Here is a 27770-nt window from a genome sequence, read left to right as displayed (position 1 = left end):
AATAATAAAATAAATTTGGTGGAATTTTTTTGAGATTTTATAAGTGTGAAAAATTCGTACATAAAAAATTCGTATATAAAAATTTAATATTTTTGGAATTTAAAAAAAATCGAATTTTCGAAAAATCAAAATTCGAACATCAAAATATAAAAAATCTAACATTACAAATAAATAAATTTATTGAATTTTTATTAAACGCCGCAAAAAATAAATATTTATTCGAATTTAAGATCAAATTTGAGAAATATGTACACTAGAAAGTGTAAATTTGTTATATTTTTGCTAAAACCAGCAAAAATCAATATTCGAAGTTATTTCGAATTTTCAAAATTTGTTTTAAATATTTTAAATGTGGTTTGATTGACTTTCGACATAATTTTGAACATGCTAAAGAGTTTTTGGGAGCAAAATCAAAGTTCGAATTTTTTGGAAATTAAGTTCGAATTTGGGAATACAACAACTTGTAGTTTTATGTAACAAATTAATTTCGAATTTTCGAAATTAGTTTTAAATATGAAAAATGTAGTTTTATTTACGCTAAAACGCGTTAAAATTCATGTTCGAATACAACAACTTATTCGAAATTAAGTTCGAATTTTTGGAAATTTATTTTAAACATCAAACATGTAGTTTTATGCCTTGATATCAATTAGCAAACGTTATTCAGTTTTACAGAAAAATAAAAAATTTTAAAATTTTTCGAAATTAAGTTCGAAGTACAACAACTTTTAGCTTTAAAAAACATAGAGTGCACATTTATTAAATTTTTGCATTCTATAATGTTTTGGAATACAACAACTTATAGCATTATGAAACAAATTAAGTTCGAATTTTCAAAATTAGTTTTAAACATGAAAAATGTAGTTTTATTTACGCTAAAACACGGTAAAATTCAAATTTTAAAATTTTTCGAAATTAAGTTCGAAATACAACAACTTTTAGCTTTAAAAAACTCTATAGAGTGAAAATTTGATAAATTTTTGCTAAATCGAAATTAGTTTTAAACTTAAAAACCTGTAAAAACTTTATTTGCTCGACAATTTTGCGATTATTTAGCTGTAAAACCTAGTTAAAAAATTCAAAGTTATGTTCGAAAATTGATTTAGAGTTAAGATACAAATTTTTTTGATAATTGACATTCAGAATTATACTGTTAAACTAGCTAAAAGCAACAAAAAATTTTTGTTCGAATTTTTGGAAATTAAGTTCGATTTTTCGAAATCACATACATAGTTTTAAACATGTAAAATGTAGTTTTATATATGTATATCTTGATATCAATTAGCTCAATTTATAGAGTTTTATAGAAAAATAACAAAGTTCGAATTTTTCGAAATTAAGTTCGAATTTTGGATATTTTAAATTCAACAACTTTAAGCTTTAAAATACACTAGAGTGCAGAATTTGTTAAATTTTTGCTGAAATCCTCTGAAAATCATGTTCGAAATTAAGTTCGAATTTTCGAAATTTATTTTAAACATAACAAAATGTTGTAAAAACTTTATCTGCGTGAATATATTGTTATTATTTAGAGTTATACCCTAGTTTCAAACATTCGAAGTTATGTATATTCGAAAATTGATTTTGAGCTAAGGTACAAAATTTTTTAAAATTAACATTCAGAATTGTACTGTTTGTTGGAAATTAGATGAAAGCAGTAAACAATTATTCTTCGATTTTTTGGAAATTTAGTTCGAATTTTCGAAATTTGGTTTAAAAACGAGTTTTCTTGCCTTTTCGATGTTTTTAAAATGTTTAAACTGAATTTCGAAATTTCGAAATTTTTTCTGTATTTAAAGTTAATTTTTTTTTTCGAAATTAAATTCAAAGTTTCAAAAAGTTTTACAAAAGAGTACAAATTGTTGTTTGCACAGCGATTCAAAATTTTTTAGTGTTAACATTTCTAGTTTAAAGACGTTTACCAAATTTCGAAAATTCGTACTTAAATTTAAAAAATTTACACTAATATCCCGGTTTGCGTCGCCTCGTTCTGCGTCTGCTTCGAAGTTGCGTATTTTTAAAATGTCTGTGATTTCGAAGTTGCGTCGTTTTTGTTTCAGTTTGCGTCGCATGTTTTGAAGTTGCGTCGTTAGTGCTTCGATTTGCGTCGTTAATTCGAAAATGTTTGTAGAAAGCTAAAACAGAAAAAGGGTATTTCCCGTTTAAATCTAGTGCAAATTCGAAGTTGTTTCTTTTTAAAATTTCTGTGACTTCGAAGTTGCGACGTTTTTGTTTCAGTTGCGTCGTTAATATGAAAATGTTTGTACAAAGCTAAAACAGAAAAAGGGGATTTCCCGTTTAAGTCTAATGGAAATACATACATACATATTTATGTTGTCTGTTGGTTGCAAATTACATTTGCTGAAGTGAAGTTGAAATGAATATTTTGCAGCAATGAGTCAAAAAAGGAAGCAATTATGCATAGAACAAAAGCTTGACATTTTAAAACGTTTTAAATTAGGGGAAAGGGCTGTTGATATTGGAAGAAACCTTGGACTAGCCCCTTCTACAATAAAATCCATTTGTTCCAGAGACGCTGATAAAATTAAAAAATTTGCTGAAACCGCAACATCGTTACAACATAAACAGGTTACCAAAATGAGAAGTTCTTTAATGGAAAAAATGGAGTCATTTCTTAACATTTGGATAGAAGATCAAAATCAGCGAAGAATGCTGAAGAAGATTTGAAGATCTGAAAGAAGATTATCCGTTATCAAGTGCCGAAAGTGCGGAAGAATTTGATGCAAGCAGACGTTGGTTGACCGTTCTAAAATCCGTGGAAATTTGCTTATCATTGCATTAAAAGGAGAATCTGCTAGTGCAAATACTTTAGCTGCAGAAAAGTTCAAGCTTGAATTAAAAGCAATTATTGAAGGGTGGATATTCTGCACAACAAGTTTTAAATGCTGATGAAACGGGACTTTTTTGGAAGCGTTTGCCAGGAAGAACGTACATTTCTAAATCCGAAAAATCTAAAATGCTCTTGTTAGTTGACAAAAAATTCAATATTTTTTATTGAAAAATCAATTTTTTTCAGCTAAAATTATGAATCTTGGAACCAATTAAATGAAAATCAATACAAATGTATGGAAAATCGTGCTTCGTTTTGCGTCGCGTTCTTCAGGCCCTATTAGCGACGCAAACCGGGGTATTAGTGTATTTCTTAAGGTTTTTACAAAAATACAAAAATTTTAATACCCTATGAATTTTATTTTACACGTTTTTGTATAAATTTTGTTCAAAACACACATTGTTTTTAATTTACATTATAACCTATATAAACTTAGTTTTCTCGCGTTTTCTTCGTTTTTTGAATGTTTAAACAGAATTCGAACTTACATATATTCGAAAAATTATATTAAAAAAAAAATTATAAGTTTTTAGCAAAAAATATTGATTCAAAAACGTCATAGGATGAATAAATGTTGTGTTTTTGCTAAAACCTTAAAGGTATTAGATTCTGAAATTGAATTTGAATATTCGATATTGTATTTAAACATGTAAATACTTCGTTTTCTAACCTTTTTCGAGTTTATTTTTGAAACCGAATTTCGAAAAATTCAAAAATTAATTTTTGTTTGGTATTTTTGTTAAAAATCTCCAAATTTTATGTTCGAATTCAAAAATATTACAGATTTTTCATTAATAATAAATGATTAATTTATTGTATTATTGTTAAGAATCAAGTTTTGAATTTTTCGAAATTTAAATTTTCCAAATTTTGGTGAGAAAAGAAATAAATAGCCTTTTTTTAAGAAAAATAATAGTGAATTCTTAAATTTAAAAAACCTTACCTTGCTTGAAGGAGCTCTCAAAATATCACCAATACCACCGCCATTCCTCAACCCCTGATTCAGCGTAGTTACAATACACATGACCAAAGAGTCACAAGCACGTTCCTTAACATCGCCACCGCCAGACTCAACTAATTTGGTAGAAGATTGCAAATCATCCGGAGTCGGACAACTACTTTCGGGTGTGACAGATAAAGTGGCTTCGACACCTTAAATTAAAAACCAACATTAAAACACATTTGACAACAAGATTACAAAAACGGGATATTTACCATTTTCCACTTCCTCAACATCAACGGGCACTAAGAAATCATCCCTAAAGAACATGTAACCAATAATGGAAAACAAATAGACCAAAATCAAAGCCAATACCGCAGTCAAAACAATTGAACGACCATTGCGTGTTACGGATCGTATAACATTAACCAGGGTCTCCTCGCGGTACACAACATCAAAAAGCTGTGCGGGAGAGAAGAAAAAATAAATGACATTTTTTATATTTTGTAAAAATTTAATGAAAACGAAGACTTACCAGCAGTGAGTAGAAAAATGGATGAAATAGTAGGCCACAGAAACAGAAAACTATATAAATGCAGTGATACAATAGCTGGAAATCGGTGATAATTTTAAAGAAATGCTTCTCTAATGTACCCTTATTGCCCATTATACTTATGATGTGCACACTTTTAAGAGTGACCTGTAAAAGACAGAAAAAATTAATTATTAATACAATTGAATTTAGGAGTATTTGATTTTTTAATAAAAGAAATATATGTATGTATTTTCTTTTAAATATTATTTGGAAAATAAATGGTCCTTCTAATCCAATGATATTTTGATTATTTTCCCTTCACCATGAGTGACAAGGCTATTTTTCATTTTCGATTGCTATTTAAATTCAGGAAAATCGGACCACAATCTGGATTAATAAGTCATTAACATGGACAATATGGATATCTAATTGACATTTTCAAGACCTTTCCAACAACGGCATAGAAACACTGGAAAAATATCGAAAATAATTTTTGGAAAAAAATTTTGGGGGAAAATTTCCTGGAACACCACAGCTAGCGACTTGCAATCCTTGCAGGTATTCATTAATCGCTCGTTACGAAAATTGCTCAAGATATTCTGGCCGAATGTTATCTCAAACAGAGACCTGTGGGAAAGAGCAGGTGAAACACCAATACGTAACCAGATAATCATTCGTAAATGGAGTTGGATTGACCATTTTCTCAGACGCACCAACGACAACGTAGCTAAGATGGCAATTGATTGGAACCCCCAAGGCAGTAGAAGAAGAGGCAGACCCGCTAATACCCGGAGGAGACAAATAGAGACTGAAGCAAACTTAACTGGAAAGTCTTGGGCCGAAGTGAAACTGATAGCACGGGATAGATCACAATGGAAAAACTTTGTTGTGGCCCTTTGTTCCACCTTGGAACCATAGGAATCAATATATTCATATATACATATAAAAAGGGAAGGGTATATAAGATTCGACACAGTCGAATATAGCTCTTTTATCAAAACAGTTTTCAACACAGACTACTTTTAATTTAAAAACATAATGGTCTTTCGGCTAAGAACTAACACAAGAAATGCTAAAAATTACATTTTAATTTTGAAATCCTTTAAACTGCACAGACAAGTCTTTAAAGAAGCCCAATGAAAGAAGTCATTACCGCTCAAATTGGGCGATCTTGACGGCAATTGCAAATCGCCAAAACGAGATATTCGGCGACACCGAAACTCATTCTTCAGAATGTTTATTGCATCGTCCTTTTGGAACAATTTTTAAAGCAAACCTAAATCCTTCAATTTGTGGTGTATAATAACTCGTTGATCATGTTTTTGTATCGCTCACCAGTCACAGAAACCATGTAACTCACGGCGCTCTATGACAACTTCGCCGTTAATGTTGCACGATGCAGTCAATTTTCCGCCTGGCGGATAATAATCAACGAATTTGTGTAACTGTAGTTCGTTCATACTTAACTGTATGTAACTGTATGAACCGTTTCACATTAGGCAATTTAGTTGCGCAAGTCTCTTGTGTTTGTTAATGTCAGAGGTAAGGTCGGGTTAAGGAGGATCAAATTTTGCAAGTTGTTTTGAGAGACTTGCGCAACCTAATGTGAAACGGGTCTATAGCGGAGCACCAGCTGAAATGCTACCGGACGCGTGCACAGTTTGCAGATAGTGGAACACGCAGTCGATATGCTGGGTAGCTGTGAATAGAATAAGTAGTCGCGGACAAAATTTTAGCGGTTTTAATGGGAGAGTCTCGGAGGGACTATTCAACGATATCATCAAGTATTCGAGTTGCTAATGATACTTAGAATGACTATGCGAGTAATTGGCGCCACTAAATAACCATTCTCATAGTTCATGCATATTTGCCCCGGTACCAGAATCGGATGCGATTGGCTAATCACCAAATCATCTTAAATTTAACTGATTACAGAAATCACAACTAATGAAAATCAAAATGATGCCCAACTGTTGACGACTTTTAACTATAAAACAAGGACACGATTTGAAACATGGAATATAGGATCGCTTCTGGAATCCACGAGATTTGATTAAATATGTCGAGATTTTCATCTATTCCGGCAAATGGAGTTTCCAGATATAGCCGCGTTGGATTTTTACTAAGGATGAAAAACAGCCATTGATAATGTGGAAACCCACTTCGCCTTCGTACACGTGCAAGCAATATCTATTGTATTCAGTGCTATGCACCCACAGAATTGGCCGACCTTAGGGAAAAAGAGGAGTTTTATAGTCAACTGGAGAAAATTATAAGGGATGTCCCTAGTGGCGACATTCTAGTGAAAATGGGTAACTTTACACAATTGGGCCCCTCTCAATATAACTTGGAACGAGTAATAGGCTCCCAAGGAATTGGGCGAATGAACATGAATAGTGAACATTTAGCTAAATGGTGCACAAAATATATCCTAACCATCTTTGGGACGAAAGGAGAAACAAATTTACCAAATTACCATAAGTAAGAAATGGAAAGGCTCTTTACTGGATGTTCGCAACATACGAGATGTTGACGGATCCTCCGACCATCATCTACTTGTTGGAGTTATTAGACTAAAAATATCAGCAATTCGGCGACAGAATATAACAACCTCACCTAGACTGTACGATCCCTGTATCCAGCCTAGGACCATATGTCTCTATGTCAATACTATTTCTCTACAGACAATTGCACTAGTTAAAATGTCGACAAACTTACCTTTAAGCGTCAGTAGAAATACATTAGAGACAACAGTTCTAGTGCATTTTTGGTGACATTGTCGACGATCGAGTCAATAGTTTGGTTTTTTTTTTATTATGCTGTGCAGTCAATAGGTATAGAAAGTAACTACCTAGTCAATAGTGATACAGTCTACTGGTGGATTTTCAATGACAAGCTAATGTTAAATGTCAATAGAAGATTTCATTGGCTGGGGTACATATGGTAGTAGTGCTACTGACAATGTCACTAATAAATCATTACAAATTTACTATTGGCATTCCCTGCAGGGATGTGGGCCAACTCCAGCATGCGAGTGTACGTGAAAGGTTCGTGGGAACTATAAGGTATCGCAACATGAATGATGCAGTGGTGTCAGATAAAGAGTATATTCACGGAAAGTGCTAGATACCAAATCGGATACAGCAAAATATGGATTACGTATGCCACATGGCGACTAATTGATGAAAGTGGACGACTGAAGAATGATATAAATGCAGCAAGAACAAGAGCATCGAGAACACGCTTACAGATCCTATATTCATCTATGGACCGCATAGTTAAATGCAGTGCTCGGCGGAAAACATGGCCTCAGACGCTCAAGTTGCGGCGAATACGCACTGAACTAGGGATCTATATAGATTGGCAAAGGAGATATCTGGTAACATTTGGGCCATTTGAAATTTTGAAAAGGTTTAGCTTCAAATACAGTTTTTAACTATGACAGATTTGGTCCTTCGCAAAAGATGTAACATAAGACAAGTAAGAGAGCTATATTCGGCTGTGCCGAATCTTATATACCCTTCACCAAACTAAACTTAAAAAAAAAATTTTAAACTTAAATTTTTTTTTATATTTTCAAAAAATTTAAAAAAAGTCTAAAAAAAATTTTTAAATTTTTTAAAAAAAAATTTTTTGGTAAAAAAAAAATTCGGGTTAAAAAATATTTTTTCCCGATTTTGACCCATTGTAGGTCCAAATTACTATAGCCTTATATACATCGTTGTAATGGACTTTGAAATCATTACATATCCATATTGTCTATATTAATGACTTAGTAATCCAGATAAAGATCAAAAATAGGCCAAAAATCAAGGTTGTCCCGATTATCTCAGCCATTTGTGGGCCGATTTTATCGATTTTCAATAGCAATCGAGCCGGAAGAATTCCCGATATATTGATGTATCAATAATGTTTGTAAGTTATTTGGGGGCTACGGAAAGTTGATTTCAACATACATACAGACGGACATAGCTATATATCTATAACGATCCAGAATATATAATTTCTAGAGTCGCAAATGAAAAATGTAGAAATTACAAACGGAATAACAAACTTATGGTGAAGGGTATAAAAATCAGAAATTGTTTTGATAATTTCGAAATTCTTTAAATTTTAGACGCGAGTCTAAAATCTTCTTTATTCAGAAAAAGTTTGTATACAGCCGCTTCATATTCTCAAGCAATTTGGTTCGAAGGATCATATTTCCATGCCACTCATGGTGAAGGGTATAAAAATCAGAAATTGTTTTGATAATTTAGAAATTCTTTAAAGACACGAGTATAGAATCTTCTTTATATAGAAACAGTTTGTATACAGCCGCTTCATATTCCCAAGCAATTTTTTTTCGAAGGACCAATAATATAATTTTGTTTTCTTTATTTATTCGATAGTTAAAGTATTATTTTTTAAAGTGGGAATATTTACTTACCGTTACCACACCCAGCAAACAGAGTGTTGACTCCGGTCCCAGTAAAAATATTGAACGTAATATAATTGAACCTATTAATGTACGTATGCCAGATTCACGAGGTAATGTTACAACTATAACTAAAGAAAATATCAAGATGGCCCAAAATAATAATGAAATATGAGGACTGAGTTCTGGAAATAAAGAAAAAGGAAAAAAAGTTTCAACAATTTGATTAATTATAATAATTAAGACTTAAAGATTTAAGTTAGAATTAGGGAAAATTCTTTATAAGCAAAATTATTTTGATTAATTAACATTGCAATTATCTTAACTTACCAGGCACAGTGTTATCAAAGGGATAGAAAAATGCTACAATTAAATTAATAACGACCACACAATTAAATAATATATTACTCCACAAGGACATGTAACTGCTAACCCAGAATAGAAAAGGTTGACCTAAAAGAAAACAAAATGGTTAGGATGTCAGCATTTCGAAGTAAACCAGTTGGAATTGTCATGTATAATACTTGCAGGATTATATCTGGAATCATATTAAACATCAACAGCTAACTGACAATAGTAGTGTCATTTTCATTACTTTAGTAAAGATACTTTAGTGAAGACACTTTAGTAAAGACACTTTAGTACTATTGACAAACGTCTTGTCAATAGTACTGACACTTCTCTTCTAACCCCCATTTTCTCAATCTCTGGTTATTTTTTTATCGTGACGATAAACTGAGAGTTCTCATACAAAAAAAATGTTAATTAGAGGTTTATCGTTACGTAAAACGATAACCAGATATTGAGAAAATGGAGGTAAGAAACTTTACTTTTATTGCCAATCTGTTGATATTTGATCAAATGCATGACAAAATCTCAGAATGTCATCAGTTTTTTTTCCAACAAACTCTTGAATATTCCAACTGTTTTAATATTTTAGATTTTACTAACCTCTTAGCTTTTTCTGCCATTTCATTTCGTTGAACATTTCTTCAGCCTTATCAAAGAAATCAACTACCTTGGAGCCTTGATCATCACGCTCGGCTGTATGGAATATTTTCATTTTTGTATCGGTAGTAAGATATTCGCATATTTCCGGAATGGGAAAGACAATTTGTTCCAATGTACGATCGTTACGAACAATCTAAAATAAAGGAATATGGTATCAAAATTGTCAGGTTTAAGTCAATCTAAAATAATCCAGAGTCTTTAATTTGTAGTAGAAAATGTCTATTAAAAACAAGTAAGAGTGCTATATTCGGCTGTGCAGAATCTTATATACCCTTCACCAAATTATACTTCAAAATTTTAAATATTTTTAGGTAAACAAAATTTAATTTTTTTTCCAGTTATTTTTTTAATTTTTTGGAAAAAAATTTTTTTCGATTGTTATTATAAATTTTTTTTTTTAAATTTAAAATTTTTTTTTTGTTTTTTAAATTTTTTTTGAAAAAAAAAATTCGGGTTAAAATTTTTTTCCCGATTTTGACCCATTGTAGGTCCAACTTACTATGGTCTTATATACGTCGTTGCAAATGTCTTTGAAATATCTATCACTAGATATCCATATTGTCTATATTAATGTCTTAGTAATCCAGATATACAGTGGTGGCCACCAATTTAAGACAAATACTTGAATTTTTTTCATCAACTGAATTTTAAGTGCGATAGAGCCAAAATAAAAGGACCTCTAAGGGTATGAAATTTATTATTAATGTTTCTAGTTTCTGAAAAATGTTTGGAAAAATCGGTAAAACATATATGGACAAAGATATGTGGAAATACGTTGACCCACCTCAGCGAACATCCGCTGTTAATAACATGATATGACCGAAACTAATGGAACTAAAAATACGAAATTTGGTCCGAATATTTTATAATAATAAAAATATAATGATATAAATGTGAGAAAATATGTTTATTTAAAAAAAATTTTTTTTGGTCAAGTTGTAGAAAAATGTTATGTGTTCGTGGTGAATATGTATGAATTGACACAGTCGAATAAAACACACTTGTGTGTTAAAACAATCCTCATGCATACATATTTGTCGAAATATTTGAAAAAATAATTGACAATCACGTGGAATTTAGCAAACAATTTGTGTCTTAAATTCCTGGCAACCACTGTAGGTAAAAAAATAGGTCAAAAATCGAGGTTGTCTTGGTTTTTTCCTCATATCTCAGCCATTTGTGGACCGATTTTGCTGATTTTAAATAGCAAAATTCTCGAAAGCATGTCTGACAGAATTATTGAAGATTTGGATCCCGAAGATATCTGGGGTCTTCAGAAAACTGATTTCAACAGACAGACGGACAGACAGACGGACATGGCTTAATCGACTCCGCTATCTATAAGGATCCAGAATATATATACTTTATAGGGTCGGAAATGAAAAATGTAGAAATTACAAACGGAATGACAAACTTATATATACCCTTCTCACGAAGGTGAAGGGTATAAAAAAGTTAAAAAATAATCCTCAAAAATACTCCCTACTTTTCACTCACCTCAATTTGTGCTGTATGCGTGGCATAATACATTAAAGCCTGACTCATTTTCGCATCGAAATTTCCCGACTGTGGATCCTCGGAGGCCTTTAACAATGCCGCCAACTCCTTATTATGCTGAGCCAACTGATGACACAATATATAGATATTATGACCCACCTCACGCGGACTAACTGATACATCTTCATCATCATGATCAGCATCTACCCCATCATCGTCACTATCATGATCATCGATCATTTCCTCCTGATGATAGGCCTTGCAGGCCACCTCTACCAATTGTTTGGGATTCATATTGTATAAAATACGTTCGGCATTTTCACTGTCACCGCGAGATTCCATAATGGCTAGCAAAAGTTTCGAGGCATTATTCTTCAATTCCAATACCAAATCCATGCGATTTTCACCCAAAGGATTTATGTTATTGAGTATGAGAGCGGTTATAATATCCAGACCATTCGATTCATGGGTGGCTATACAATTCTGATTCTCATGACAGGGTCCCTGGCAATATTCCGTTAAAGTTTCAAGAGTTTGATTGATGAGCGCCACATTGTTTTCATTGATGTAAAGACCTAAAAGACCCAGGCCACCAGTGGTAGAGCCACAAATGCAATCTAGGAACATTAAGGTTTCCGACACTAGATTGTAGTTGGTTTTATTGTTTTGGTTACGCAGCAGATTTTGCAAATCAGGATTATGATTTTCGCACAGCAGTTGCATGAATCTCAGAATTGGCTGCATAACCAAAACTTTATTGGACAACTTATTGCGTTCGTCTTTGTTGTCCTTGTGTTTATCCAGTTTCTCGGCCAATATATCTTCCAAAGGACTGTTGATGTTCAGGGAATTGGAATCGTCGCCAGCATGTAGATTACGAGCATTGCTAAAAGCTCGAGCTGTTGCCAGTCCAGCATTATGCAGTTCTTTTCTTAACTCCTCGGTGATAACAACTCCATTCGTTTTGAGACCATGTTTACGCGAGATTTTATCCAATTCCAAATTAACATCTTGTTTGCTTTCATGCGCCTTGGCTGCTATATCCGAGGTGTTGACAGTTACTGTGGATTTGATTTCCTGCTGGGAGTCCTTCATTTTATCAAAGAACACCTTGAAAAAGGGTTGATTTAAGTCGCCACTAAGGAATTTATTAAACATGCCCTTTTGTATCATGGGATTACCACCCTCCAGCAAAGCTATGCCCAACTCTATGGCCTCCACAAATATGGAGGGCGAATGCACGGACTTTATAACCAATTCGATAACCAAATCGGAAGCTCCTTCACGATCCAAATGATTTTGTACTTCGTGTAGGGTTTTTTCAGCTCTTTGTAAGTACTTTGCCCCCGGACCATGGGTGACCATATTTAATTGCTTCTGACTTTCCTGTGAAGGCATAACCAAGGCAGCCAAATCACTCTTCTGCTCCACTGGCGTACGTGTGGTATTTACTGGTTTTATATCAAAGTAGCGCTTCAATAAGGTATTCCTTAAATTGTCACCCTTTTCACCATAATTTACATCCATGGCCATCATTTCTCTAAGAGTTTTCAACACCTTAACACACAATTTCTCTTCTTTTTCCTCCAACAATTTCTCGGTATGCTTGATAAGCTTGCGTATGAAACCGCCCGACTCACATCGACGACGTGCATCTGTACCCACTGGGAATAACAATTCCGAGCGATATAGTATGTCAACCAGTAAAGACAATTCGGCTTCCACTACTGGCTTCAATTGTTCCTCCAATAGTGAGACAATATCCTGCAAGCCTTCAATAATGGATCTATCTAATCGCATTAAATTACCCGAATGCTGTGTCTCATATTTTGGCTGTTTCGAGGCTAATAGCCATTTGGTAGTCTGACGTGTTAATAACGCTGTCTTGCTGGACATTGTTACCACCTGCTGCTCTAAGTCCAGGGGTATGGCAATACTCCTGGTCTTGGCCGACTCAGCCAAAGTACGTATACAATTTTCGACATTAAAGCGATCAGCTAGACTCAACCATTTGCATTGTGATAAACGATAAGAGGCTTGCAGTAATTGTACAAATATCATTTGTCTAGACTGGACTATGGTCGATTGATCTGAGAAGGGGCTGCTAAAGAAGGTGGCCAAGATGGTGCAAACACCATTGAGAACATAATTCATTAGAGACTTGTCGGCATTAAGGCCACCGGCTATCAACAGATTTATGTCTACCAAAAAGCTTTTCTCAAACAAATTCCACATATGGGCCGAGGAGTAAATCTCTTTCATCTCTACCTCGGTGTCTATGTAGCAATGATTTAGGAAATCAACATAGGCCTCTTTAACATCTGGTATGCAAGCTGGATTACAGATTATGGCCACTATATCATCCAATGACAAAAGATTATTGCATTTGATTTCGGTGTACAGGTTCTTGCCCATGGTACAGCAGGCCAACAATTTCACCAATTCCACATGATATTTCAAAGGACTGTCATCACTTAGCGCTGCTTTTTCTTTTTGCATCATCGATACAAATTGATTGAAGGAGCCTTTATCATTATAGAACACCAGTACTTCCTCGCCGGCATTGATTAGTTCCTGCATAACCATGTCCTGACATTTGCGTATAAATTGATTTTCTGCTTTGACTATAGTCTGCAGAAATTGCAAATAGACAACATGACGTCCATGTATCTCGATGCAGTGGACAAAATGTTGCACCACCTTGTCGGTGACTTCATTGCACAGGGCCAAGTTGTCTTTGAAAATGGAGCATACGGTTTTGGCTTCAAGAATCTGTAAAGGAAAAGGGGAAGGTTTTGAGAAGAGGTTTTTAAATTAGTAAAACTTTTGCTTACCCCCGGATTTAAAAACAAATCCAAATGATTGTGCAGCAACACTTGATTTTGCTGATTGCCCAAACAGAAATTCTGCAAAAATTCATGGGCCAAAAACATCAGCTCCTTCATTAGAACATCGTCTTTCTCATCGTAGGGATTTTGCAAAAGATCCAAGACCACGGTGTGTACACCAACATTACGCAAAAGACGCTGTTCATGTTTGCGCGGCTTAACATAAGGACCTGGGGAAGATAGATATTAAATTGGTTAAATTAAAAGTTTACTATTCTTTTGTTATCAAAATATTTGAGTTTTTTTTGGCTGTTTTCTAGTTAAATATGTATATTGCATTTTTAAGAGTTTAACATGACAGCTGTCTTTTTATACCCTTCACCTTCGTGAGAAGGATATATATGTAAGTTTGTTATTCCGTTTGTAATTTCTACATTTTTCATTTCCGACCCTATAAAGTATATATATTCTGGATCCTTATAGATAGCGGATTCGATTAAGCCATGTCCGTCTGTCTGTCTGTTGAAATCAATTTTCTGAAGACCCCAGATATCTTCAGAATCCAAATCTTCAATAATTCTGACAGACATGCTTTCGAGAAGTTTGCTATTTAAAATCAGCAAAATCGGTCCACAAATGGCTGATAGAGGAGAAAACCAGGACAACCTCGATTTTTGACCTACAGTGGTTGACAAAACAATGGAACTTTTCCAAATATTTCATTAGTGGCCTAAAATCTGAAATATTTTTTTAAAAAAATTTAACATTTTTGTAGTACTTTATTTGTATACTTTTATTAACTTAATTTAACAAAAAACAAAGGACATAATTAATTAAATTCTAAAAATGAGAAAACAAAATTAAAAGATTTCTTCATTACGGCATTGACAAAACAATGGAAACTTAGGTATTATTTTAACAAATATGGTCTAAACTTTGTAATAACTCAATATTTTGTTGGGTATCCCTTATTTTTTATAACTGCTACACATCGATGATGCATTGAACCAATTAAAGAGTCAATGGTCTCCTTTGAAATATTTTGCCATTCCCTTATAACCGCCTCCGATAAATCTTCCTTCCTGGTGTAATTTTGGGTTCTTATTTTACGATCTACAATTTCCCATAGATTTTCGATGGGATTGAGATCTGGCGATTGGGCCTTCAAAACACGTACCTCGTTGGATTGTAAATACTCGGTTAGAACCCTAGAGGTGTGTTTCGGGTCGTTGTCGTGTTGGAATCTCCAAACTAGGGGCATATTTTCCTCAGCGTATGGAGACATAACATCGTTTATTATGGTTCTGTATCCTATACCTGTCATGGTATCTTTTATAATATGAATTGGGCCCATACCTTGCCCAGAAAAACATCCCCATACCATAATATTGTCACCGCCAAACTTTAAGGTCTTATTTGTGTACTTTGGATCTAAACTTTTTCCCTTTGGTCGTCTTACAAATGTTCTCCCATCACTGCCTCTTAAATTGTATTTGGATTCGTCGGAAAAGAGGACAGTATTCCATTTCTGTATCGACCAGTTTAAATGATCCCTGGCAAATTGTAGACGAGCAGAACGTTTCTTTTTAGAAATGAGTGGTTTTTTCACAGGACGATAGCAACCAAGACCAGCCTCATTTGCCCTGCGACTAACTGTTCGGGTACTTATTTCTAATTTTAGGCTATTAACAACCTTTCGAGGATTTATTTTTGGGAATTTCTTGAACTCTCTCGCTATTAAATTATCTTGTCTAGCAGTAGTTTTACGAGGTCTTCCACCTAAATGTTGAGATTTTACAGAACCGGTCTCACGAAATTTCTTTATAATTTTTGAAACTGCTGATTTATTTATTGAATATTTGTCACAGATACTTTTTTGTTTTAAACCAGCTTTAAAATCGTTGATTATTTTATTTTTTAAGTCTTCGCAAATCTTTACTTTAGCCATTTTCGTTAACTTTGGAAAAAAGCAATTATGCGAAAAACTTAGAAAAAGAAATTGTGAAAAATTACCAGAATTTAAAAGTAAAATAAAATAACTGTAAACAGGATGCTTTTTACATCGTTCTTTTAAATATTATTTTCGTTTTACTCTTCTTTCTTGCAGAAGTTTAAAAGTTACCATTGTTTTGTCTGTAGCGAAATAGTGAATATTTTTAATTTTGTTCCCTTTTTTCAGAATATAATTAATTATGTTGTTTGTTTTTCAGTTAATTTATATAAATAAAACTATACAAGTAAAATACTAAAAAAAAATTTTTATTTTAAAAAAATATTTTAAATTTTGGGCTACATATGGAATATTTGGAAAAGTTTACATTGTTTTGTCAACCACTGTATATCTGGATTACCAAGGCATTAATATAGACAATATGGATATATAATGATAGATATTTCAAAGTCCATTACAACGATGTATATAAGACCATAGTAAGTTGGAAATACAATGGGTCAAAATCGGAAAAAATATTTTTTCATCAAACATTTTTTTCGCTAAATATTAAAAAAAAATTTAAAATTTTAAAAAAAAATTCAAAAACTAATTTTAAAGATTTTTGGAAATTATTCGAACTTTATATATATAATTTGAATTATTACAAATAAATTATAATAAAATGAATTTAAGCCTAATTAAAAATTTACTTTAAAAAAAATTTTTAAAATTAAAAAAAAAAATTTAAAAATTAATTCGACCAAATTTTTTTTTCAAAAAATTAAAAAACAACTTTGGAAAAAAAAAATAAATTTTGTTAACCTAAAAATATTTAAAATTTTTATTTTGAAGTATAATTTGGTGAAGGGTATATAAGATTCGGCACAGCCGAATATAGCTGTCTTACTTGTCTAAAAATTATGATGACTCATCTATCTTTTTAATACATTTTATCAAATCTCGTTAGAATGATATCAGTAATTAGTAATGAATTCCTGAAGTAGTTTCTTCAATAATATTGAAAATCTATTGATTTTGTACTGCTAACATTTCAGCAAATGTAAAGGTCCTTTCATTTAGCGCATCCTATCTTTAAATTTAAATAAAACAAAGGCATTTTTTATTCCTTTGAAAGTCCTCTCGATGACTTTACGTATGGAATATAACAAATGACAGGAGAGTTTCCGATCTAAGAATATTTATTTATGGTCGTAGGCATAGACAATAACTAGATAGGTAACTGAGAGCCAAAAACCTAAGTCTGTTGTCAAAAACCTAATTCATGAGAATGTATTGCATGTATTTTGTTATTGTATCACCCGTATGTGTGAAAAGAGAGTAATTTTTCAATATATTGTTACGAAATTGTACTTGAATTCAAATATAACGATTTTAAGGGCTGATTTAAAAGTAGCATAATGCTTTCAAATAACATTGCTGTAATAGCAAACTGTAACATATCTGTGGGCATTATTAAATAAAAGCTTTCAGTTGACCATTGATCGTAAGTTGGCAACGCTGTTTGAATTCGAATATTCAGTTAAAGAACATTGTAGAAAGTACACCACAGATGGTGTATGATCTAGAATATTCGAACTCTGACAGTTAAAGAGCAATCTAGAGTGCAGATGGCAGTGTTATAAATAGTGGCAGAGGTTGCAGTCGTGAGTGAGTTTATCAGAGACGCTTTTCGCATAAACATCAACTAAGTGCCTTAAAGTGTGTTATGTTTTTCAAGTAAATTCGTGTACATTATAAATTGTGTCTGTATTTCTGAGAATTTATAAACGTGTATAAAAAAACATTGAGTGGCTATTTAATTCTGTGGTTGTTGTACATTTTGAATAAATAAAGAGTTGTTACAATTTTTAAACTACTAAACGGCTTTTATTTGCAATCAAAAGTATCCGGTTTATTTAAAGGAAATAAACAAACGTTTTGAAAAGGTTAAAACGTAACAATATATTACTCTCTCCTTCCGTTCTATGTGTTTATTCTATGGTCGTAGGCGCCATCATGATTTTTATTTAAGTATAACCCTATGTCAAGATAAAAAATTAACAGGTCAATCTCCATTTATTACCTCCTGTCTATACTTGACAAATATTTGTCATAACAATTAATGACGTTCGATTTCAAGGCAAAGTTGTCTGAGCAAAAGCAATAAAAATGTTGTCACAATGAAGCAATAATACTAATAAATGGAGACTATACCTAATAATTTTTTATCTTGACAACCATTTTGAAGTTTATCATGATACAAATTTATCAGGTATAGACAGGGGGTTAGTATTATTGCTTCGTTATGACAAAATAGTTATAAATTTGGCTCAGACAACTTTGTCTTCACAACAAATGTCATTTATTGTTATGATAAATATTTGTCAAGTGTAGACAGGGTTTAAGAGAAAAAAGTCAGCAGCGAAGTAAAATTTTCAACTGTTAACAGTACGAGTAACAACTTAACTTTGACATTTCTGTACTATTAACTACCTGCTGATGTTTTTCTAAAGTCTTTTTGAACTAATATTCAGCAGTTGACAGCAGCAGGAGTTTGTAATTTCACAAATATTTTTAAAAATAAATTACCTGGTGTTACACAAAATTGATTCATACGTATTAATATCTCCTTAACTTTCTTATATTCATTTAATTGTTCGTGGGACAATGAAGCCTTATATTCGTTGCTTAACGTAACATTATCAATGGTAGAATCACCGCCGCCTCCGCCGCCAGCTGTAATTTAAAACAAGCTCCATTATTTTAAAAATAAATTCTTGTAATCCTAAATCTACTCACTGGTATTTAACTCCTCTGAAGTTTTCGATTTGTAAACCCACAATTCCGATTTCTCCACACTTTGCCTTAAAATATCCAAATCATGTTTGATTTGTTTGTACGACTCCACATCACTGTCGGAAACCAAAAGTTGTACCTTTTTGAAATAAAAATGTAAATTTTTTTTTATTATTTTAAGGTTTTATTTTAATTTTAATGAAGTTATTGAATTAAAAAAAAATAATTAAACTTAAGAATAGTACTAACTATACTCATCCACTTGTTGAATTGTTAAGAAAATAAATGTTATTTTTTTTTGTTTAAATAAACGATTAGTATTTAACAAAGTAAAATTTGAAACAAGTAATTTGATTTGTTTTTTTTTTGTATAAGAAAGCATGGCAAAAGAACGTTTGTAAAAAAAAGGTTTATAAATAAAAGAAATAAAACAATTTAGTAAAAAAAATAAATTAATACAGAAGTAATGTACGAGTAATTGGGTAAAAATAACACAACTCTGGATCACAGATAGAAATTGATAAAGTTTCTCTCCTTTATGTATATAGAAAGTTGTAAATAAAGTGGATAAACTGTTTTCTAAACTATCACGTATTTGGGTTAGGGGGTGGTTTTTACCCCAAGTTTTAATCATAATTAAATTTACATTCAAGTCAAATTCCAACAAAACGCTAAGGTGCTTGGATTTTTAGGGCTTTTGTAAGTTGAACATTCTAGTTTTTTCGTTAGATTATTCATGAGACTTCTAGTAGATGGCGCTGTGTGTCTAAATAGTAACAGCGAGTTGTGAGTGAGTCAGTATACACTGTATTACCAGTGTATTCTTGTAAATTATAAAGTGTTTTTTTTTTTAAGTGTGTTGTTGTATTAATTTAAATAAATAGAGAGTTGTTACAGTTTTTAAACAGCTGATAGCTTTTATTTGCTATTAAAAGAATATGGTTTATTTAAAGGCAATAAACCACCGTTTTTAAAAGGTAAAATCGTGACAATGTGATTTCTGTTTCTGACTGTTGAACAGTCAGTAGTGATTTGAATTAATCTTTCTTCCGGTTTTGTTATAGAATAGGATATTAAGTCCGTACATTTGCCGTTCATATTTGTGGATGCCATAGAATTGGACATAGCTTTGTTGGAGGCTGATAATCCCATGATACCAAAAGTCATGTTTAATAAATCCCTCAGCGGGGTTTTAAATCAACCCATTTTCAATGTGTTCTTTAGCAAAATTAATGATTCCCAGCAGGAAATAAAAGGTTCCTAAAAACAAATTGTTGAATAATTCGAAAGATCCTCTGTCGGTCAAAAATGAGTCAAATATAGAGCACATACTAAGCTGATTAAGAAGAGAAGGAGTTTTATCGATTTAACAAAGCTAGGAAACTGGACGATGTCCATATGATGAAATTTAATGTTAAAATCCCTTTTTAGTGGCCAGTAGAAATTTTTACGATCGTATGATTTAAAGAAACTTACAAATACTGAAGAATACATTAAATTGAAATCATTTTAAAACTTAAAAATTCCCTCTGACAGATTCCTAGAGTTGTGTTATTTTTTCCCTATGCAAACTAACAGCCCCGCCTCCCTAATCATTTCCTGTACCACTTACCTGTCTAAAGGCATGCAAGACCTCTTGCCTTTGACTGAAATGACGAAAGAGCAAATGCAGAGCTCCCGATACCAACGGTGGATAATCATGCATTATCAAATGCAATAAAACTCTCAAGAACGTACGACCGCCCTGACCATCCAAATCCAGATTAGCCGCATCACCACTATCACAATCGAAAATACCCTCTGCCTGTATACCAATTGACTCTAAATCGATATTCTTTTGACGCTGCTGAAAAGCCTGTGCGGCGGCTTGTGGATCCGACGGATTTGCTTGACTTGCTGCGGCAGCCTCGGCCTGAGCCTGTTGTTGGGCATCACTTTCGTCAAATTCACGCTTGAATATCGACAAGAGGCAACTAATTCTATAATCCAAACGTACATCGAGTATGAATTGTAGAATTTCAATAATTTTCAATTTAGTGTCCATCACTAGGGGGAATTCTTTCATCAGTTGGGAGACGGATTTACGTTGCTGCAGTGAAATGGCCGGTGTGGCCATAACTTGGCCCACAGAACCTAAAGCCAAACTAGTCATGACGGTGTTCATATCACCTATGGAGCGTAAAACACCACCCTCGGCTGAAAGTAGTTTGTTGGGTGGGTGTTATGTTATAAGAGTGTTTTTTTTTAGAGTGTTATGTAAAAGTTTGTGTTGTTTTTTTTAATTTTTCTTGGAATTTTGTTTTTTTTCCCTTTTAAAAGCTTACTTACCTTGTTTCTCTTCATTAGCTGCTTTTAATTTATAAAATAATTTTTTGTTGAAAAATTAAAATTTGAAAAAAATAAGCAAGCCAATAATAATATGCAAATTTGTCAAATCAGTTTTAAAAAAAGTGTTGAACTCAAAATTTTAAACACAAAAATCGGGGTTTTGGTTTACTCTGATAGATTTACAGGTTTCAATAAAAATTAACGGAATATTGTTTGTAATTCTATAGGAAAGAACATATTTTTGAATTACAATATTCGATTATTTTTATTCGAATAGTATTACAAAGTAACCGTCCTTATTAAAACCTGTAAATCTAATAGGACCTGAAGGGATCATAACGATTATAAGAATTACTGTAAAATTTACTTACAATCTGTGTCTGCTGCTACAAATCTACCGGTATTAGAAGCAGTTGAACTTTCAATATTATTATCCGAAACACAATCCAATATACACAATAATGTTTTGGTTAATCTTAGCAAATCACTAAAGCTATAGAAACCAAAATATATCAAATCACGAGCCAATTTTACCACCTGAAATGAAAGGATTAACAGGATTCATATAATGAAAATTTTAAATTGATGTTATCAGGCATTTTATATGGACTAAGTGAATAGGGCAAGTGCTGAGGTGATAATTTTTTTTTTTGGATGTTTTTTAATTTCCTACTGAGAACATCCTTTTGTAATTGATTCTGGTCCGAAATCTGAATATGTCTTATTTACCTCAAATGTTAATTTATTTTGTTCCTGATCCGTAAATAACCACACTTTGGTGGCTACATTGCACAAATAATTTTCAACAAATGCTATGGTGGTATTGAATTTGGCACGTACAGCTTCCTTGTTATAATCTGCAGGTTGGTTTTTACCATCGTAACTAAAAAATTTAAAATTTTCGGTAAAAATGGTTTTCTAACAAAGTTATCGATAATTTTTCTACATAAATTTATAAATATCGATAACTTTATAAAAATAGAAATAACGATAACTTTTGTTTCTGTGGAAATATAAAGTTATCGATAACATTTCTATTCAAATTTTTAAATATCGATAACTTTCTTTATAAAATTATAAATATCAATAATATAAAAACTTAAAATTATCAATAACTTTATTTTTCGTTTCTATAGAAATATGAATATACCACTAAATTTTCTATACAAAAAGAGATTTATCGATAAATTTTCTATAAAACAAAAATTTATCGAATACTTTTCTACATAAATACAAAGTTATCGATACCTTTTTTATAGAAAAAGAAAGCTATCGATAACTTTTCAATAGAAAAAGAAAGCTATCGATAACTTTTCAATAGAAAAAGAAAGCTATCGATAACTTTTTTATAGAAAAAGAAAGCTATCGATAACTTTTTTATAGAAAATGAAAGCTATCGATAACTTTTTTATAGAAAATGAAAGCTATCGATAACATTTCTATAGAAATATAAAGTTATCGATAACTTTTTTATAGAAATATAAAGTTATCGATAACTTTTCCATAGAAATAAGAAGTTATCGATAACTTTACTTTTCTATAGAAAAGTAAAGTTATCGATAACTTTTCTATAGAAAAGTAAAGTTATCGATAACTTTTCTATAGAAAAGTAAAGTTATCGATAACTTTTCTATAGAAAAGTAAAGTTATCGATAACTTTTCTATAGAAAAGTAAAGTTATCGATAACTTTTCTATAGAAAAGTAAAGTTTTCGATAACTTTTCTATAGAAAAGTAAAGTTATCGATAACTTTTCTATAGAAAAGCAAAGTTATCGATAACATTTCTGTAGAAAAGCAAAGTTATCGATAGCATTTCTGTAGAAAAGCAAAGTTATCGATAGCATTTCTGTAGAAAAGCAAAGTTATCGATAACATTTCTGTAGAAAAGCAAAGTTATCGATAACATTTCTGTAGAAAAGCAAAGTTATCGATAACATTTCTGTAGAAAAGCAAAGTTATCGATAACATTTCTGTAGAAAAGCAAAGTTATCGATAACATTTCTGTAGAAAAGCAAAGTTATCGATAACATTTCTGTAGAAAAGCAAAGTTATCGATAACATTTCTGTAGAAAAGCAAAGTTATCGATAACTTTTCTGTAGAAAAGCAAAGTTATCGATAACATTTCTGTAGAAAAGCAAAGTTATCGATAACTTTTCTGTAGAAAAGCAAAGTTATCGATAACTTTTCAATAGAAAAGTAAAGTTATCGATAACTTTTCAATAGAAAAGTAAAGTTATCGATAACTTTTCAATAGAAAAGTAAAGTTATCGATAACTTTTCAATAGAAAAGTAAAGTTATCGATAACTTTTCAATAGAAAAGTAAAGTTATCGATAACTTTTCAATAGAAAAGTAAAGTTATCGATAACTTTTCAATAGAAAAGTAAAGTTATCGATAACTTTTCAATAGAAAAGTAAAGTTATCGATAACTTTTCAATAGAAAAGTAAAGTTATCGATAACTTTTCTATAGAAAAGTAAAGTTATCGATAACTTTTCTATAGAAAAGTAAAGTTATCGATAACTTTTCTATAGAAAAGTAAAGTTATCGATAACTTTTCTATAGAAAAGTAAAGTTATCGATAACTTTTCTATAGAAAAGTAAAGTTATCGATAACTTTTCTATAGAAAAGTAAAGTTATCGATAACTTTTCTATAGAAAAGTAAAGTTATCGATAACTTTTCTATAGAAAAGTAAAGTTATCGATAACTTTTCTATAGAAAAGTAAAGTTATCGATAACTTTTCTATAGAAAAGTAAAGTTATCGATAACTTTTCTATAGAAAAGTAAAGTTATCGATAACTTTTCTATAGAAAAGTAAAGTTATCGATAACTTTTCTATAGAAAAGTAAAGTTATCGATAACTTTTCTATAGAAAAGTAAAGTTATCGATAACTTTTCTATAGAAAAGTAAAGTTATCGATAACTTTTCTATAGAAAAGTAAAGTTATCGATAACTTTTCTATAGAAAAGTAAAGTTATCGATAACTTTTCTATAGAAAAGTAAAGTTATCGATAACTTTTCTATAGAAAAGTAAAGTTATCGATAACTTTTCTATAGAAAAGTAAAGTTATCGATAACTTTTCTATAGAAAAGTAAAGTTATCGATAACTTTTCTATAGAAAAGTAAATGTTTTCTACATAAAATATAAGTTACCAATCTATTTTCTACATAAAAAAATAGCGCTAAGATTCCTATATAAAATTTATAAATATCTTACTCTAAAATTGACATTTTCGAGGGTATTTCACTCCATAGTCTAGCATATTTCACTGGTGTCACAGGCTCTTGAGGATCACGATCCACATGCAAATGCAACATAAGACGGCAAAAAGAGGCTCTTAATTCATAAGGCATGGACTCGTCGGACATGCATCTAGAAACAAATAAATATTTAAGATAATTATTTAAAACTAATAAGAGAAAAACTTACTTCAATATCAAATCTATGTCCAAATGAGGCGAAAGATTGTTTAAAGCCAAATATTGGCGATTTAAACACATATTGGAGAATAGATTTAATTGATGTCTGTAATAGTTTAAAATCGCCGCCTCCAGTTCTTTGCCTTGGGCAACACAATTAGCTAAATCAGCCATAGAACGAGATTCCTTAAAAAATATATCATTCTATTTTACTATTTATTATTCCTTTCCAATATTAACAAAAAATTACCTTTAAACCCTTCCATTTCAAATGTATTTCATATTTGATTTCCTCTTCCTCATCTAGGCTGTCCAGATCCCAGGTGGATGTGGTAAGAGTTGATAACAATTCCGCTTTCTCATCATCCTCATCTTCCGCCAAGGTAGTTAGTGGAGCATGTTCTTTTTTCTTAACATTATTCGTTTTCTTTTGTTTAATAGCCTTGACCTGAGTCTCTATGAGAATATCGGAATTCTTAGTACTCAAAACACTTTTGCAAATTAATTCCTGGGTAACAGCGATGGCTTTGCGATTGGAAACACATAAATCGGAGAGATAATCTAAAAATCTGGAATCCCAATTGTGCATATTTTTACGCACTAAACCCACAAACGTTTCAATTTCGGCGGCCGTAATATGTTTCTCCAACAGTTTGCGATTATTGTGTAGCAAAGCGGTGATGGTGTCTTCGGCCAGTATATCATAGCCGATTTGTTTTTGCATTAAGCCAAAATGTTTGGCTATATATTCCTGAATAAAGTACAATAATAAAACTTATGATCTATTGTAATTTAAATAGAAAGAAAAATCTTACCTGATTTTTTCTATAGTCTTGCTGGGACAGTCTTAAAATTCGATAGCATAAACGAAATATATTCTTGTAGGGACTATTCTTAGGATCACTTAGTTCATCTAATCTTAAAAATGGTCCATCACAGCCCGGATGCTCTTGAAAGGGACCCTGCAAGATCTTAAACAATTGCTTTAAAATATATTGTTCTCTTAGCAATTTCTGACGATCTCGATTGGGATTCTTAATGGTCAATTCCAAAGCCTTTGTTTTATTCTGCTCATTTTCCATGCCCGCTATAAAATACACTATATCTTGCAGCAAAGAAATCAGGGCACGTCTTTCATTAATCGATATGGTGCCATTATCCAGTTTAGCAGTTACAGTGGCCAATACTTTGCAGGCATCATTGGCAAAGTCCAAATCACGCACTTCAACGGGTGAGACGGGTATTAAAGCGAAAGCTTCTTTGTCCTCTTTGATGGGGGAGCAGCAGACTTTAGACATGACCGGCTTGTCATCATCGATATCAATGGGTATGGAAGTGGCATGAACCCAAGTGTTGGAGCAAAGATGCCTTAAGCGCACATAACTGGACTGGGGCACCAAGCTATCGGCTCGGGCCATAGTGGTGGGATCTAGTTCAAAGACGGTGGCAATATCGGTAGAAAAGGGTACTGACACCAAGCGGTATTGCTCAATTTTGGATTTCTCTGTAATAAGTGAAAATAAATGAAATATATTTTTACATTTTAAGATATAAAGAAACTCTTATTACCTATCATGGTTGAATTGCAAGTTATACCTGAATCTTTAACATTTTCACCACTTAGATTTAATAATTGCTGTTGCAAAGGTTGCTGGGTTAGTTGCTGCTGCTGTTGTTGTAACATTTGCTGTTGTTGTCCAGATGTATTGGCATTTTCAGAGTCCAGCTCTGCTGCCAAATAATAACCGGTGGCCAAATGTTTAAAACGATATAAAGAATTCCAATGTCCAGCACCTCCGCGACAAGAGTCATGTTGTACCACCTCAATTTCCCATAAAGCTTTACTAGAGGTGGCCGCCGTAGCACTTGTTCTACCCGTAGTTCTCAAGAAAACATGCTGCTGCTTTTTATACTCATCCATGGTGAGAAATTTCTCTTGTTCGGCATGAAATAAACGCACAACATCGCCTCCCTTTAGAATATGCTCTTGATTCTCTTTATGCTCCATAAATAAAGTTATTTTCCAGGATGTGGAAGAATTTAAAACGTTAACTTCTTTACAACCCGGATTATCGGGCAATTCATAGTTGGCTGCCACATGAAGATTTTGTTGATCGGCATTGACGGGATTGAGTATGACTTTATCGCCCACCACCACATTGTCGCCTATAGAGCGCAGTTTATAGAAGGGCATGATATAGAACCAGGAACCCTCATTGCCATTGGCATCCAGATACACACGCATGGCATTTTTCTCCAAGAGCGAGGGAAGACGTTTGTTAACGGTTAGAAATTTATTGGATTTGAGATGAAGTAATTGGACCACACTGCCATATTGAATCTGTTGGCCCAGGATTTTCTTGTTTTCCGTTTCATTTTGTTTCTTTTCGATTTCGGCAGCGTGCTGCAAAAGGGGGGGGGGGGAGAAGAAAGATAATTATTAGAGAATGACTGTTTAATGACAATTGGGATTTCGATGTCAAGTATTAAACACCTTGGGCACAAATTATACAGATATGAATCAGCTGGTTTCAATAGAAAACAAACAAAAGAAAATGTCAAAATGGTTGTGGTTTGAAATGAGGGACAAATATATATATTTCACACTCGTTTTCTATTGAAAATTGTATTTTTTCTCACGCTCTGCATATCACAACCATTGAAAACATTTTTGACAACTGTCATTCGATGCATATCTGTAATAATCTGTGACCTTGGGTTTACTTTTGTAATATTATTGGGAGCACGACTTAAAAATTAGGGATTTTATCAAATATAAATTTAATCATAGTATTGACCATTGTTAGCTATCCCATATTTCTGGCAACTTATGGATTCTGAGCCAAAAGAACTGTTCAGATATTGAGGCCAAGAACGAATCAACCCAATATCGGATACTCTGTTTCAAATTGAAGCGTATCCCAAAGAGATCGTTATGCTTCGATCGAGGTGAGACAAAATCTCCCAATCACTTCATTTTAAATAGTTTATAACAGGTTTTTCAACATTTGGCCGAGTGTTGTCATGATGGAATATTACAGTTTCACATCTGGCTGCATATTCTGGGCGTTTTTCGGCCAATGCTGGCTTCAAACGAATCTGTTGTATTTGCTACAGGTTCCATGTGAAGGTCTGGCCAGATTTCAGCAGCTCATAATAGAGAGCATTACCAAATACAGAGCATTACCTTAGCGCCATGGATATTTGG

General features: G+C 32.3%; 1 protein-coding gene across 1 annotated transcript in view; it reads right to left on the bottom strand.

Annotated features, from left to right (window-relative positions):
* Itpr (Inositol 1,4,5,-trisphosphate receptor) overlaps positions 1–27770 on the bottom strand; it is an 84541-nt gene that overhangs the window by 1383 nt on the left and 55388 nt on the right. Inside the window, 17 exon segments of the mRNA XM_065499135.1 lie at positions 3795–4253; positions 4327–4491; positions 8756–8928; positions 9074–9196; positions 9695–9887; positions 11252–14023; positions 14086–14309; positions 18602–18748; positions 18812–18947; positions 20421–21004; positions 21508–21673; positions 21866–22019; positions 24360–24515; positions 24573–24748; positions 24813–25313; positions 25378–26066; positions 26132–26966. Of these exon segments, the coding sequence (XP_065355207.1) occupies positions 3795–4253; positions 4327–4491; positions 8756–8928; positions 9074–9196; positions 9695–9887; positions 11252–14023; positions 14086–14309; positions 18602–18748; positions 18812–18947; positions 20421–21004; positions 21508–21673; positions 21866–22019; positions 24360–24515; positions 24573–24748; positions 24813–25313; positions 25378–26066; positions 26132–26966 (7653 nt within the window).

The sequence above is a fragment of the Calliphora vicina genome, chromosome 1 (genome assembly GCF_958450345.1).
Source record: "Calliphora vicina chromosome 1, idCalVici1.1, whole genome shotgun sequence".
Classification (NCBI taxonomy): domain Eukaryota; kingdom Metazoa; phylum Arthropoda; class Insecta; order Diptera; family Calliphoridae; genus Calliphora; species Calliphora vicina.
Note: the sequence above shows the minus strand (reverse complement) of the source record. Positions and strands in the feature narration are given on the sequence as shown.